The following is a 17,098-nucleotide window of genomic DNA, read 5'->3' as shown; positions in this document are numbered from 1 at the left end:
GATTTCGACCACAACTGGCAATTGGCACTATAGATGTAGTCTTCATAGAAAGTGTTTCAATAGAAAACATCCTACATCTTTATGCAAATTGTCAAATTTGGTTGGCGTTCAGCCACATTGGCAACCAATGGGAAATGACACAAGCTGAAGCATCTGACAAGTCACAGAGCAGCTCATTAAAACCCCACCAAAACAGAAAAAATATGAACTAGTAAATTTTCTGGGACTCTGAACTTCAGAATTGAAATGTTTAACTATGACTTCACTTTAATCAGTGTTAAATGAACAACACTGATTAATGGTTGAAATATAAAGCAGTGTCAAAAAAGGGGTGCTGTATTTTCTAACCTGACAAGGTAATAGTACATCTGACAAGAAAAAGTTGTTTACACCTGAACTCAGGCAAGAGAAACACAAATTATTAGTAATGGTAATCTTCGATCTTGTCTGTCAGGTTTTACCAGGAGCTCTTGAAGGGAGTAATATTGCAGACTTAACATTTTATGAGAATATTTTCTCTACATAATTCTGTTGAAATTGTGCACATATTCCAATGTCTTTGTGCTGGCAAGGCTTTCTGTGTTAGCTGTTGGATTTTGCAATTCATATTTTGACAACATCCCCTCACAGATGACGAGAGCGGTGACATTTACGGATGAGGCTGATTGCAACATTGTGGTCCAATTTCCATTTTTCTCCTTGGACAGTGGGCCCAGTGTTCCATGAATTAGCATTTTATGTATTGATTTATTCATTGTCATGCAGAGTAATAAGGATCTTGGATCGAAATTGTTGTCCTCTTTGCCAGACGTTGCCACAAAAATGTACTTGTAAAGTAACAAATGATTGTACGGTAGAAAGCCAGCTTTTGTGCAGCTTTAGTTCCGTTGACCTGGATACCCAAGTGTTGCCAGGCTTAATAAACTCATCCATCCATGTTGTGGGATTAAATGGACTATATTAAAGTCTGTTTCAACTAAATCTTCCTAAAGCCTTGGAATGCTTGTAAAGACATTGATCATTATCAGCATTTTTTTTTTTTTTTTTTTTTTAATATTCCGAACATTTGCCTCAACCAAAGGTCCAGGTTCTGAGCCTAGATGGGAGCCATCTTGAGATGGCCCAGTAATATAGACAGATAATAAATTAGACATAGACAGTGATGAGATTTGCCGTCATTTTAAGAATATAGAACTGTTTACCAAGACAACGGTAAAGCAGAAATCACTTTTACGCCACAATGGAACCTGACCATTGTCATACATTTCTTTTTGGAATTGAAAGGAAAGTCTTTTTTATAGAACTGCATACAAAAGAAAAGGGCTAACTTAGGCCTACTCCAAAATGACTGAATGATTTGGGTCTTAAAATGTTCTGCAAAGGTGTCAAATTGACGCCAGCAAAACAATTTCATGACAGTTTCTGAAAACACTGGTATTGGAAGTATTGTAATGTGTGACATTTCTCCCAAACACTTTGCTGGGAACTGTATTTTTATGACTCATATATAAACAGTAAGGTCAGCTTTTGATATCCATGAAATAGACTGGTTGTTTACAATTTAGCATGGCAGCAAGAGAAAATAGTCTTAAAGTTAACTGTGGAAAAAGTGTCATGAATCCTTCTATTTTGGGCATTATGCAGGTACATGCACCATTATCTGAATCCTCACACAACAGACATCAAAAAGACATTTTGCTGTCTATTTGTTGTGACTATTTGATCATCATATCATATTGACAATACAACAACGTGATTATGAAGAAAACTTCACCCAGAAAGGTGCAGTTTGGTTTGCAGAGAAGTCTAAAGCCAGTTCTTTTCAAACCTGATTTACTTTGGAGGTTGGAGCTGGTACCCACTTTGCTATTTTTGGCCTCACTTTTATTCTGAGGAATAGCTGTATTACTTTGTAAGAGAAACATTGAGTGGTCTGATTATGTATACCAAGCTCTGAAACAATGCTGGTATTGTAAATAAGTCAGTCCGGCGCTGCTTGACTTGAAACTGATTGATTCAGAGGAAAAAGAGAAATAGAACAGAGGTGCAGTTCTGTTAGCTGTTCAGGGCCAATCAATATTTCATGGTTGATGGGTAGTGGTAAAATGCGATTGTGTCTCAAATGCATGAAGTATAAACACGGAGTTTATTATATCAAGCAATGCGTAACTTTCAAATAATGCTGTAATGAACAACATGAGCAAACATACTCAAAAACAATACAGGCCATGGCTCAAAAATTACATGTTTCACAATACTGCCAATTACATGGGATTTCTTTCTGCCAAGTAACATTAAAATGACAACGCCTATCACTATTCTGGACAAAACATTCTGTGGGAATGTAAGAAATCACATGTTATTTTACTGTTCATAAATAACATACAGAATAGGAATAAATTATGAGACTTGAAAGCATTGTGATGATGGTTAAGTGCTGCTCTTACAGCTAGTCTGGTGTAATTCACATTACCATCTTATGTGTTTGAGATGGTCTAAGGCTCATTGTATTTGAGCAGTTGTGTCATATTCAATGGTTAATTTTCAAATTTGAATTGTGATGTGTTTGTGGTGATGGTGAACTTTGTCTGTAGCCATTTAAATTCACTGCTTTGCAACTTTGCATCCAAGTCACTGCTTGAAACCCTCACTATCCTTAAAGTTTATAAGTGTGTAGTTCAGCATCATTTGAAGAGCAGAAATCCCTTTTTTTTCCCTTTGTTGAGTTTGGGTTGCCACATAGTTATGTTTTTGGCCCTTTTTAAACGATCTATACTGCATTTAGGGTGTGTCTAACTCCACTTGCTTGTTAATCTGCTCATAATCTGGGTGCAAATTGAGGCACAAGGATTAACTGGTTGTATTTAGGCTCTTAATTAATCCTAGGTTTGTTTTGGGTGCCCTATAAATAGCTGGAAAATACTGTGCCATTGACTTTAGACCAGGTTTTCATTGGTCAATGGCCCATTTGCTTTATGCCACCATAACATAATTTGACTTTAACTAATTTATGACCAATGGACATACAATTGACTGCAAACATTTGCTGCTTACACAACCTGGATTATGCTCTGTATACGATAGGACCCCAAGAGTCTCCATCCATGCTAGCAGCTAATGAGGCTGTACTTAAGCACAGCTGTGAATTCAATGCTGGCATCAAAATGCTAACATCCATACAATGATAAAGCTAACATGCTGGCTAGCAAGTTCTAATGTTTACCATGTTCACTGTTTTTGTTAGAGTGTTTGCGTGCTAACATTTGCTGAACACAAAGTTGAGGCTGATGGGAATGTCATTGGTTTTGAGGGTATTTGGAATCTACTAAATTCCATGGTAATACATCCAATTTCAGTCTGACCCACAAATTTAAATATTGTGGTGTCGGCAAAGTAAAGGTCAGGGGGTCGCTGAAGTCGGATAGGATTCATCCTCTGGGGACTTTAAATATGAATGTCTGTACAAAATTTCAGACTTTTAGTAGATGTAGAAAAATTTCCATCAGGACCAAAGTGGTGGACCATATGACCAACATTGCCACCCATAGAGCCACCCCACCAGCATAGCTAAGAGTGGAGACAAAGACCACTTATATTGATACCTTTCTCTCTGGTTCTGAGCTATAAAGTGGCTTTCTGATGTTTACTTTCTAAAATACAAAAGCCACTCAATAACACAATGTGAAAACACAATACCAACACCACAGGGGCCATTTTCATTTGTCTGACCAAAAACTCCGTCTGACCAAACATTTGAATGAACATCAAGTTCACTTTGATTTATTTCACTTTGAGACTGAAAAGCTGTTGAAAAGGTTGAAAAGGTTTCAACAGATTGTTCATAGTTGTTGACCCTCATCATGAAATTCCCTGCCACATTTTTTTCTGAAACCACTGTTCCATGACAGTACTTGGGATTCTGTGAGAAAAAAGCAGGCCAAATGCAATGTTTTTGAGCAAGAGTGATGTTTTGCCTTGACAGGCAGCTTACGATCCTTCAGCACTTCAGGACTGATTTGAGTCCAATTCGTTTTATTTACGACCAGACGCCTCACAATACTTGGTCTCTTTTTTATCTTAATTGATTAAAAACATCTGAAAACTCCTTTTGACTGGTCCTTATAGACTCTAAGTTATTCTTTCACTTGTGTTTCATAAACTGAATCGTTATAGCGTTTTTGTTGGCATGCTTTCTACAACGTTTAAAATGTTACTGGTACAGTTGGTTTGTAAAGGAATCTTTCCTTACAGTCTGTAATCAGAATACAAATATTGTGATGAATATTGTGAATCATGATGATATCTGAAAATAATGTTGGGTATTTTATCTGGACCACCAACTCCCATGTGTGTGGAGTGTTTTCCCAGCAGCTGTCAAGAAAATACCACCAAAGTCAGGATGATGTCGTATCATCACACAAAATATTCCTCTCAGAGGTGTCAAGTGTCATTTCAAAGTGAGCAATAATGAAGTGACTGCCAAGTGCAGTAAAACCCCCTTCTGTTTCTTTTAAAAGTTTAAAAAACAAACCTATAGAGGGTTAATGTGAACCATTGTAAAGTGAGAGTCAAACTCCACCTGTGGTTACATATTTTAAACTGAGCCCGGACCCTTCACTGGTAGTGCTTGACATGATCCTGGAAACAGTCCAACAGGAGAAGAGTTGGAGGCTGAAGTGCAGCCAAACAGTGGGATCAAATTGAGGACTAAGCATCATACAGAGTTGCAACATGATCTTTCATTTTACACCCCAGTAACACATCTGGAGTATCCTTAATCAACCAAACACTGCGTTAAAGGCAGTGATTTGTATTTGTTTCATTTGTTTTGTTTCCATTCCTGCAGGCCTTAACACACCAGGGTTGGTTTTTTGGGGGTGTGTGATTATTTTCAAACTGTTGTGTTCATCATGAGTACTGAGTAATGATTATTACATGGCAAAAAAAGCAGCTTAATTTTCATTTTTGCACCACAAATAAAGGCATCAACGAATCAAATTGTGCAGAGAGGATATTACATCAAAACATGCACTGTTGTAGTGAAGCTGAGGTTTATGAGTGTTGCCTATAGTTATGAGGATTATAAAACAATAGGCTCTGTAGTCCGAACCAAGAAGGCGATATTTATTACTCCTCCCAACCTTGACAACAGCAAAGCATACCAGATCCACTAAAGCCCTTGACATATACACTGCAAAACTGTTTAGCAGAGGGAACTCAAGTTCAGTCACAGCATATTGTTAAAGCGAAACTTAATAAAATAAGGAATTACTTTGATTCTATCATTTTTTCTGAATAATGAGTGTTGTGTGCAATTGTTGCAAATCCACATCACAGCCAGTATCAGTAGTTATAATGTGTCATTTTCGAGGGGGCATAATCCATCACGCCCACGCAGTATGAAGTGCTTTATAGAGGGGTGTATTCACAGAGGTGCTGTGTTGTACTTTTAGCCCTGTTCTTCAGCTGCTAAGAAAAGCCCAGTGTCACACAATCATCACTTGGAGCAACTTTTGACACCCAGGCAATTATTGGTGAGCTTCGCAGTCTGTTCAAAAACTTTCACCAACACCATTACATTGCTGTAATTATCTTGTAGTTCGAACATCACGACCAAATGCTATTCTTTGACAGTGTGAGGGTCAAACGAGTCTTCAAAGCGATTTGCATAATAACTGTTCGCAGTATTGTTGCTGCTTGAAATTGGATCTGGATATTTTCTGTGATGCAGAACCAGACAGGCAAGATTGTTCTTCTTGCTTACATTAACTTCCAATCTTTTTGATCCTGACAAACTCTTTCATGTTGAGTGGAAAGAGCAATTTTTTCTTCCTAGATAATATCCATTGCATTGGAAGTTGACAGGTCCTCAATTGAGCTGAGTCGCTGTGTAATTCTGTGTAATCATAAGAGCTCAACTTTTGATTTCCAGCTCGTGTGAAAGTCACAGCTTTACCCTTTGACTAAATTGTGAATGCAAACACTATTTTGGGCAGAAACCAAACAAATGCCAATGCCTGAAAAATAGTTTCCAGCTGCCAACCTCGGGAAAAGACTGAATGTATTGCTGCAAGGAAGAGGTCAATTTGGGAGAGATGCTCCCAGTTTCCAAACTGAGAATTACCTGCATACAATACGTCCCAGTCAAGTCCTCAACATGTAAAACCTGGCAAAGCGTGTAATTGTTTTACTCCTCCGACTGAGCTTTCGTAGATTGATAGTGTTGACAGGAAAATGGTAAACAGGAAAACACTGTCTAGATAAACAAATTAAAAAGCAGGGCATCCGTGCTGAAAGGAAAAACTGGGAAAAAACATGAAAAAAAGGAACAGGGACGACAGCATGAAACACACTTTTGTGGCAACGCAGTGTGTGTTTCCTTTTTTCCACCTCAGGTTATGTATAAATAGAGCCTAAATACTTAATGAACCTTGAGATTTTGAGGTGTTTGTCGTCCAAAGGCAATATTTTTCAGTGGCTCTTCCTCATCCTGCTGTAGGGTGGTTAGGCTGTGAGAATACTTGAAGAAAATGAAACTTATACAAACAGAAAGACAATCAAATTACTGACTAAAATGTATTATATTCTTCTGTCTTGCAGGACCTCCGGGAAAGCGAGGAAGAAGAGGCCGCAATGGAGAACCTGGTATGTACATTTGTGTGTGTGTGTGTGTGTGTGTGTGTGTGTGGCCAGAGATCACTGAAGTCTCAATCCAGAAACATTCAAGGAATAATTCAGGAGGACATCAGCAAATCATACTGCAGTTACAATCATGTAAAAGTACACTGTATATCTTTGGAGGCCAAAATAGGTTATAGATGTGTAATTTGTGGCCTGGTGGTTTCAGTGTTCACTTGGATTGTTTCAGCTTTGGTCACTATAGAAACACTAGATTCTTACAGTAAAAGTGGGAGACAGTGCAGTTAGACAAAGTCAAAGTGTTGAAGCTGATGACGTCCGTGTCTAAGTTTTGAGACACTCTTAACCCTCCTGTGCCGATCCCAGACATGATGCACTTGAGTTCAGCATATTTAATAGTTGTTTGCCTCCACAAATTCAGCAACAAGTTGTCGTAATACGTTCAGGATCTCCAATCTCCCCTCCCTCCTCCCACACACACACACACACACACTCTCCTGAGCTGACTCAACAAACTTGGCGCGGCCGAGGCCTCGAGTATCTGGGAGAATGACATGTTATGCAGCGACACTCCCACAGACGTGTCACCACAAATTGAATTCACAGCGAGAACATGTACTTGGCTAAGAGCTGCATCCACACTCCGTTCACCTGATAGTGAAAGTGATAATGGGCTCTGGAGTGTGGCAGCGTTCCTGCATAGAGAGCACAGTGCAGCAGAGCGCAGCCAACCCATTGGAACAAAAGTACTGCCCTTGTAAAAAGAAATTAGAGAGACAGGGCAAAGCAAGGTCCCAATTTGAAGTGAGGTAGAGTAATAAGGGAGCGGTTTGGTTTCACAGCCTAAGAAACAAACACACTGTCTGCGAGGGGAGAAAAAACACTGCTGGTTCTACCACCAAATCCAGCCGCTACTTTTTTAAAGTCACAGGAGTCAAAGACAATCAGCTGTTATTTGACTATCAAAGCTTCTATTACTTCCCTCATTTTTTGATCTTGCCAAATGAATTTTTAATCCCGTTGTGGCCATGTTCAGTATCTTGAGATGTGGATCAGTGTGGTGTGGCTCCCTGCCTTTCCTTTTTTTCTGATTAACATAATACTAAAATAACCAAGTGTAAGACTTGAAAGCCAAGGAGGATGGGAAAAAGAGAAATGACAGACAACAGTTTAATGTTCTGGTTGGCTGCAGATCTGAAATGCCGCCAGCCTTTGTTTATACAGCGCTTAACTTTCCAATAAACATCCACCATGCCAGCGTATTTCAAATGGCACCATTGTGTAACGACAGTTTTTTTTTCTCTGGTCAGCCAGAGCAAATGTGGAGAATGTGAATGGCTTCCTCTTGACAAATCAATTGGAAACAAGCGAGCAATCATAACCCACTCACAATGTCTGGACTGGAGAGGCACAGTGGTCTATTCAGGGAAGACAATATGGAACAATTGGGATGACAGGCTTTTCCATTCTGTATAATAGTCCAAATTATAGTACCAAACATGGCTCAAGTATGCTGTCAGATTGGACAGACCTGAAAGAATACCTCACCTTTTTATGGTGAAGCACCTGTGTTCACACCAGGTTTTATCTGCATGTTCTCTGCATATGTGCACATTCTGCAAAAGCATTCATGGCATTTAATGGTTTTGCAGAAGCAATGTTTGCACAGAGAATATACTTTAAAATTTAAAATGCTCTTAAAGTGATGTTCCATATTAGCATGCAATTATAGCTGTTATTTCTGCTACATTTACTGGTTGGATATGTTGGCAAGCATAAAAAGCAATACTCTGTGTGAAAGAAATTCACAGAAACATTCAAAACAAATAAATATGATGGCATTGTGCTGCATTATTGGAGCCCAGTGTGAAGTGCTGTGTACCCGTTTCACAGGAGAAACACTAAAAAATAACATATTTAGGGGACATTATTTATACGACTGAAAAATTCCAGCGTGCTGCATTCTGCACTGTAAGCCTTCTGCGATTCCAATTTCCCTCTTTTAAGTTCTCAGCACTGGTGGATGTAGAAGGGAAGCATATTTAATTCATGCTTCTCTTTAACCAAAAGTAAGTAAGTGGCAGCAAGTTTCCCACAAATTCATGGCGAGGTGTTTTGCAGTTTACTCATCTACAAAGGCGGAGGGAAGCTTTTTCCCAGACTTGGCTGCAGCTGACAGAGAGAACAAATAGGAAAAAGACACGCTGATATTTACCTATGTGTTAAAAATGAATGGGATACTTCATTAGGATCTCTCGTTTGTTTACGGGGAACATATGGAAAGGAAAAGTGTGGCATGACAGTTTAGGATGAAAACGTTTTTGTAGCAGCAAAACTCACACTCACACACTGTTCTAGCAGGTGGTCAATGTTGGAAAGTGTTGGAAGTTTCCTCCCATATTTTCCTCATGGGAATAATCAGCACGTTTTACTGATGAACCTGCATTCACAAAAGGAGGAATTGATGCTGAAATTGTGCCGGTTGGGCAGTTTAACCTTACAGTGGTGCATTAGTGTCAAGCATGAAGAAAGCACCTCTTTCTTTGCAACAAATAACTGAGTTATTTCAGTATAAAAGGTGACACTGTATGCTCCATTGCACCTATTATCTGACCTTTATGTCGTGGTGGTGCATAATAAATACTTTCACCATGGTGTTACCAACAATTAAGTACCTGCCCAGTTAGTTCAGTAACAGGGAGAAGTTAGGGAGAACAGAAAATGAAACTCAAAGTGAGCTTTAAGGGTGGATTATTAAACATAATGTCACAGACTGTTTAATTTTATATGGATTATATTTCAGCAAATAATGTTTTTGGTCTAACTAAGGCTATTAAATTTAAGAATGTGAAGGCTTATACCTTTTAGGTGGCTATTATGTGCTTTGTAGCATAGTGAACATTTTTATCACATCATTTCTTTGATTTTCCATAATTGCTAGTTGAAAACATTGTACCAACTCATTCGACGCAGCAGGACATGTTAAAAAAACACACAGTGGAGCAGGTTTATTAAAAGCTAAGTGGTCTACTGTAACTCAACGATCCATAAAACAACGCTACAGAAGTGCAGCCCAGCGAGCCTCAAACACACGGCTCCTTAAATGCTCCAGCTGCTGGAATGATTTGCACTTTCCCCTGGTCATGAAGAAGAACAGTTCAAGGACATAGGAGTTGTAAAGAAAAAATAATCCCTTTTTTTAAGGGTAAAAGCAGCTGGGTACCTTTTTAATAAGAACCTTAAGACCTCAAATGATTTGCAGGGCCCTGAAGTGCATTGGCACACAGTCCTTTGTGCAGCAGTAATTGGGGAAAAGACGAGTGTCACCTCACAAAATCGTGGGAGGATTTTGTTTACAAGCATGCGACCCCTTGTAGTAGTGAAATTAGAGCAACTAACAAATCTAAAATGTGATCGACAGGCCTGGTGGCCATTGTTGGCTCAACTGCATGGAAAATCAATGAGAATCTTTCCATAGGTAGAAATACAGGTGGTATTTGGTAGTTATACGAAAGTAGAATGTGTGTGTTCTGTATGGCCAGTAAATGCATCATGGAAGAGATGTATCTTTATAAAATGTTCCTCCCAAAGAGAAAATCTGAGCAAGAGCCGGATTTCCAATCTTAGTTATTTGGTTGTGTGGTTTTAATGGAACATTGATGATTCAAGTCTGTTTGATCGCTGATTGAAAACACACTAAGTATTTTTTCCTTTCTCTTTCAGGACCTCCTGTAAGTATGCCTGCTTTCCATCTTCTCCAACTGTGATAACCATGTGAAGGTAAAAAACTACAACAGTAAAACAAGACTGCATGGTCCAGTGCAGTTAACACTTTTTCCACTGATGGAAATCAAGAACAATAGACATGAAAGGCAATATTTGCATAAAATAATGTCCCATTTTGGTGGGACATTATTTTACCGATTTGTTTCCTTACAGAGAGTTAGATCAGAAGATGGACATCATTCTCGTGTCTGTATGTTAAATATGGTCCTTGAATGGTCCAGTTTCTGGAGTATGGAAGTGTGCAATACCTAAAATGATAAATAAAAAAGATTCTTATAATCAACCCGACATTAATTTAGTCTGACATGTTTCTGCTTAATATAACGTCAACAGTGAATTGTGTACCAAAATGTTGTTGTTGTTCCAACTTAAGGGAATGTTCACATGAATTTTTCCATTTGTCAACTGATTTTTTCACCTATTCCGACACCACAAAGAAGCTATAGCCAGCAGCTGGTTAGCTTATTGCATAAAAACAGGAAACAATGGAAACAAATTAAGCTAAGCCGCACCATGTTGTTATAATGAAGCTGTCAGTGACCCGCCCATACAAGCCCCCATAAAAGAACAAATTGTTGTTTTTACATATTTTGTATGGATTAACCAAATGAGATAAAATCTGTTAATTAGTGGGCCTTAGATGTACTAGGTGAAGCTTATCATCATTGGAGGGAGCCAGACTAGCTGTTTCCTCTTGTTTTCTAGTCTTAATGTAGAGCTAAGATAAGCAGTTGCTTTGATATACAGCCAAAAAAAACACATTTCCCTAAATGTTGAAATATTCCTTTACGCATGATGGGGGGAAAAGAATGTTAAAAGCTGTATATCAAACAAAAAATAGTCTGTCTGTTTTTCCAGTTGATGTAAAAGACATTTGATTATGATAAATTTGCTACCAGAAATCTCTGTTGTACCACACTGTCTGCCTCTATTATTAAAAATATCTCCTCATGGCTGCCTTCACCTAATAGGGACCCTTGTCCCTGTCATTTGGGAAGTCTGGTTTGTAATATCCTTGCTACCAGCTTCCATCTGGGCCAGCTCCCTGCACCCGAACAGATTATCTCACCTCATTACACTGCCGGGTGATCACAGATTCACTCCCTTTAACAGATGGAAAACTTCAGAGTTTCCCCAAAGATGAGGAAAAAAACCCATACATACATAAGCGCCAGAGATTGTGACAGTTCGCTGTATAAGCGGGTCAAGCGGCCATTGTATGTGTGTGCGCTGTAAAAAATTATTTATAGTCCAGAGGCAAGTGTGATTGAATAGGTATAATAGCGTGTGCCGACTGAGCTGTAAAAGTTGTAAGTTAATCCTCAGAGCCTTCTCAGACACTCACTCCTGGAGTTCTGGGATGTAAGTAAGTGCAGGTGGTCTCACTTTTCAGACTCTCTCCCCAGGCCATACATCTGACAAATAAAATCTTACTGTGAGATGTCTCACGAGCCAACTGAAGCTCAAGAAAAGTTGTCTCTGAAAGGTTGGATTTGCCAGTAACTGTGTATGGGGTGACTGTTTTTTCGGGTACTTTGGGGATTGCTTCTTTTGGTGAGGAATAGTAAATCCAGCACACAAACAGTGAGTACCTGACAAGGTTCCAGTTGTGGCCAGCAAATCACTCTCTGATGAAGTCATTATAGGAAGCAGAAGGTGCTGTAAATGTTTGCTAGGGGTCACTGTAGGAAAAACAACCAGGTTTAAGCAGAACCAATAAGCAAAAAAAAGGCTATAATTTACAAGACAGACCAGAAAAACCTAAAGGCTGACAGCATTTTCTAAAAACAGACAGAACTTTAAAAAAAATGCAGCGATCTGTCAATGACTCATTCAATGGTCACCAAATCTGTTTCCGAAATAAAAAAATCCTGTGCCAAATTCTTAAAAAAGAGACAGTAGTAAGTGATCTCATGTGGTTTCTCTTTCGGTATGCCCACCCGGGGGATGGCAGGGGACACGTCGCTATGAATATTCAACAGCTCCCGCTATAACTCTGGGAACACTGTGTAAATTGTACACAGCCCTCTGAGCCAAACAAACCAACCACTGCTGAAGCCATTACAGATCTCTGTGACTTAATCGTTACTCCCGCTGATGAATGGACAGGGACCTGCGGTTACCGAGACAGAAGAGAAAATAGGTCTCCTCAATCAAAACTCATCAGGAAAGATCCTCATTGGCGGCTTGCGATCAGCGTTTAGACATGGAAAAGTGATTTGCTTTGTTTTCATTTCCTTTTTTCCACTGCTAGGGCTTTTGTGTCAATTATGCACGGCATCACAGGGTCAGTCGTCGAGTGATGTTTCGTTGGAGATCTCATCTTGTCTTCCAGACAGATTGGAAAGCTATTAATGGAGATATGGGGTTGAGGTGATTTTTTACTTCTGCAGCATTAGCAAAAAGAGTATTTTCCTTCTTTTTGCCAATGAAGCTAGAGAAACATTTTTTACTGTACATAAAGGTTAGCAAAGCCTGTGAAATGACAGCTAAAGCAGGAATAGTCTCGTCTTCGCTTCACATTTTTTAATCTTCTTTTCTCATCTTTCTGCGGCTCTCACAGGGCAGCCCATGTCAAAACATCAACCCAAGCACCAACCACTGTGTGTGCACACCATTTAGCACCAATCAAGCATAAAACACCATCCCTGAGGCTGCACTGGAGTACCCACTAACACCACCACCAACTGTACTTTTTAGCACAGACTGTATGCCATACTAAATTAAAATTATACAGACAGAGAAAGAAACTAGCCTACTCTGAATTCTGGTTAGAAGGAAGGGGAATTATTTGAAAATGATACAATGTTGGAAATATCAAACCCACTTCAGCATGCCTCTGCACCACACTGGGCTCTCGGGCCAGGCCAGTTACAGTGCAGCACATAAGCTCTTGCAGGAGTTCAGTTATGTTAACAACGAGTTAAGTAAAGCTGGTTGCGTCTGTATCTGTATTTGACAAGTAGTTTCCACCTCCCTGCTTCACAAGCTGAGATTCCAGAGACGCAGGTTGAGGATGATCTGTCACAACGTATGAATTATGCAGCTGTGTTACTGGGATTAGAGGCAATGTGGAGGTGAAGCAGAGGAGCCCGGGCGCCCTCAACCCTTCATCCTTCATCTGTTATGCACCACAGCTCCACACCTGTTAATAAAACATATTCCAGCTGGACTTTGATCACTTTTGCCCTATGGAAGTGGAGAAGGCACCAGTTTATCTAAAGTGAGACTCTGGTTAAAGTTTGAGGAGGCCCTGCATGCTCCGATCTTGGGTTAAAAGGGACATATGCTCATTTTTAGGTTCAAACTTGTATTTCGTTTTCTACTAGAACATGTTTACATTCTTTGATTTTCAAAAAACGGCATTTTTCTCTTACTAGCCATGTTTTCATCAATGAATTTCTATGTGCATTTTGAAGATTTGCATGAGAAAAGCTTGATGGAAACATTAAAATTTGATAAAACCTTCAGAAATGTGCATAAAAGTTTGAGGTTTAACCCACATGACTGATCAGCTGTTTCCGCTCTCCCGGTCAAGACGAGCTGACATGAAAGAACAACTATAAGTTGCCCAATTGAATCTAATTCCTGAAGACTTCTCTCCATTTTCTCTCATGTGTGGCCAAAGTTATCCGATATTCAGCCTCTTTTTTGTTGTTGTTTTTTCTCTTTCGCGCAATACTTCTTCTACTGTTTACTGATGGATTAGCCTACAGCAGTACGTTACACTGCCATCTTCGGGTCTTCTGCATCTGTGCTGTTAGCATCTCTGCACCATCATTGCATCCAGGAAATGACTGTCATGGCACTTTCTATCTATAAATAGTATAGCTGTTACATCACTATTTTCCGTAAAACTTGATCACTCATTGATTGATCGCCTGAAAAGTGAAGTGCACTTAACCTGTATTTGGCCAGCAGGGAGCAACTCCATTTGTTGCAAATAGAAGTGTGGTTTTATGAAAGTCTATGAGAAAATGACACACCGTGTGTTGACAGTTTGGTTGCTTAAGAATATGATGTTTAAAGCTCAGTTGGACTAGAAGTATGTTAATTTAGAATAACAGATGCCCCTTGCTGGCCAAGCTAGCTATCTTGCAGGAGAGTTGGCTAAAAACATTTCATCCTATGGGCTTCCGATCTGTTCTGTGCTTGCTGCAAAAAAACCAAGATACTGATACCAAAAATGCCAGTCTTGGGGCTTCAAAAGTGGAGTCCATAAACAGATGGGTGACATCCAGTGACCACAGTTTCTGAATAGGTGGTATGTGCATTTCTCTGTTAAGTCTTATAGCACCTTGACCTGCTGTATTAATAAAACAAGATATGGAAATTTCACTGATTACAACATTGGACCTTTAACTTAGAATTATTGCGATATTGCATGTTTTGAATTTGGAACATAAAATGCCTCTCAACAGTTTCACATCGGAGCAGAGACACACAGAGGCTTTGGCACTGAAGAGGCTCACCGAGAGCTGCAAGTGGATCTATCTGACATGACAGTGTTTATTTGGGCTCATAAGGGCAGTGGTGCCTGAAGAGGCCTACTGGCACTGGATGTGACAACATTAAGAGTTTGACCTTTTTAGATGTCAGTCCTCTGCTCATGCTGTGCCCATCAGCAGCACTTGTCTGTCAGCAAATGACGAGAGGCAGCGCTCAGGCCAACGGTGAGCTTTACTCACAGTGATTTGAAGCAGTCAATAGTGCATGCTGGCTGGCTGAGCAGGCTGAATGCTCACAGGGGAAACTGACTGTCATTACCTTAGCGTGGTAGGAGAATTAGCACTGTATGAATGCGATGATCGCAGTTTGAGAAAAAGCTTGACAGCTTTTTGATGGAGAGGAATTTTCCTCCAACTCCTAACATCAAATGATGTGAAATGTAGAGCTGCCACTATGTGGTTCTAATTGAATCAACAGAAAAAGTGAAAGGAATACTTTTCCAACTGGAACGCTGTCCCTTATTCAACATTTCATATCCAGGACAAGAATTTTGTGAGTCAGAATTTTGCTCACGTATTGTGCAGTTTCCCCCTCTTCAGGAATGATAAGACATTCCCTGACTAGGATTGTAAATTAGTATCTCCTCCATGTTTGACGTGCATCTTAACGCTATGTACACAACACAAAATGCTAAGCAGTCACATTATCACTTTCTTCAGTTCACAGTGTCCCGCAAGAACATCCAACACATTCCAACAAGCGCACACACACTCACAAACACATACACACACTTTAAAGTCATTTTATGCCGGCTAATTGTGATACACTGTGTATATGGGAACCAGATGCCATTCCCAAGTCAGTTTTCCAGTGTGGTTTTCCTATCCCTGCCTAACCTCTGCGTCCAGATTCCCTCGACGAGCACCAGCCACTTGTGGTCGTCCGTTCCTGCCCATTCTGCTCTGATTACTCACATCCCTGTCCTCCATTAGTTTCCTGCCTTGAAAAAAAAACCTTCCCCCCAAGCCCACGGTAATATGACTGTGGATTCCCATGCAGAACTAACAGTTGGAGGTGTACATATAGATATAGGTTTTAACTGGATGGCTTTAACTCTGTTCCAGGTTTGCACATGTTTGAAATTGAATAGATTTTACTTCCAATTATGTCCACAGCAGGCCTTTGGCTGCAAATGGCTAAATGTGCATCTTGCTGTTGACTTAAGACTATTTCCAGTCTTGTATTGGTGCAATTGATAATGCGTTAAATGCATTAAAAATAGCGTGTACCCAGATGGGATATCTGAACTTGGTTGAGTAGGGAGGATTTCAAAAATGTTTAGGAGAGAATGAATGCAGCATTATTTGTTTGTAATTGTATTTTTTAAGAGAAGAGGTCTGTATTTTTGGAAACAGGCTTATGATTGACAACCACACAAATATATTTCCTAATCTGCCAAATTGTTCCATTAAAGCTACTACAACAAGCTTTTATTTTGTATAAGTTTGGTGGCCCATGAGGTCTAAAACCCTTCATATATGTCCATAAGCAACAAGCTACCGTTAGAAAACCTCTCATTTTACTGCAGCAGGGTCTGACAGTCTGCCCTGCTCAGTTCTGGTTCTGGTTCTTCTGTGTTTCCCTTTCCTCCAGGAGGCCCAGCAATACGCGGTGGGCCTCCAGCAGAGTGGTGACAGAGTGGTGGTGGTGTTACTCCCATGAAGCAGGCAGAGCAGTGAGGCGAAGCACTGGCCGGGAAGAAGCAGCTGCTGCAGGGCGACTAGCTCTCAGCTTCCTGCAGAGCCCCGACTGCATGTCAATGGCCTGCTGGAGTCTGAGCTAGAGGAGTTTCTGATGAACCTGCAGGATTTAATCTGCCAGAATTTTTCCAGAATTGGACCCAGTGGCACGATGACATGAATTTAGAATAACTACATAGAAATAGCCAGTCTTCTCACTTGTTTGCTTATGTAGGTCATATAGAGGCATTTCAAAACCAGTTAAAAGTTCCTTGTAGTGCTTTAAGGCAGGCAGGTTAAATTTAATCCAGACTGTTATGAGAGCTTGAACTTTTAGTTTCAGAGTGTGGCAAACATGATGCATCACTTTACTGTGTGACGTGCGTAAGTCAGGGTTGCTTTTGTGGTGAGCAGCACTCCTCACCTGCCCCCCTCTTGCCTCACTCAGGCCCGACGACACTTGGGGCCTGCAGGATTGCTTTGCT

The 17,098-nt window shown here is 40.0% G+C and overlaps 1 protein-coding gene across 1 annotated transcript in view; it reads left to right on the top strand.

The window, feature by feature from the left end:
- The window catches only part of LOC131989222 (uncharacterized), a 97,925-nt gene extending 81,208 nt beyond the window's left edge, over positions 1–16,717 (top strand). Inside the window, exons 3-5 of the mRNA XM_059354412.1 lie at positions 6,601–6,645; positions 15,783–15,906; positions 16,528–16,717. Coding sequence (XP_059210395.1) covers positions 6,601–6,645; positions 15,783–15,906; positions 16,528–16,717 — 359 coding nt within the window. The remainder of the gene's footprint in view (positions 1–6,600; positions 6,646–15,782; positions 15,907–16,527) is intronic.
- The last annotated feature ends 381 nt before the right edge of the window (positions 16,718–17,098 follow it).

This window comes from Centropristis striata, chromosome 17 (genome assembly GCF_030273125.1).
Source record: "Centropristis striata isolate RG_2023a ecotype Rhode Island chromosome 17, C.striata_1.0, whole genome shotgun sequence".
NCBI lineage: Eukaryota > Metazoa > Chordata > Actinopteri > Perciformes > Serranidae > Centropristis > Centropristis striata.
Note: the sequence above shows the minus strand (reverse complement) of the source record. Positions and strands in the feature narration are given on the sequence as shown.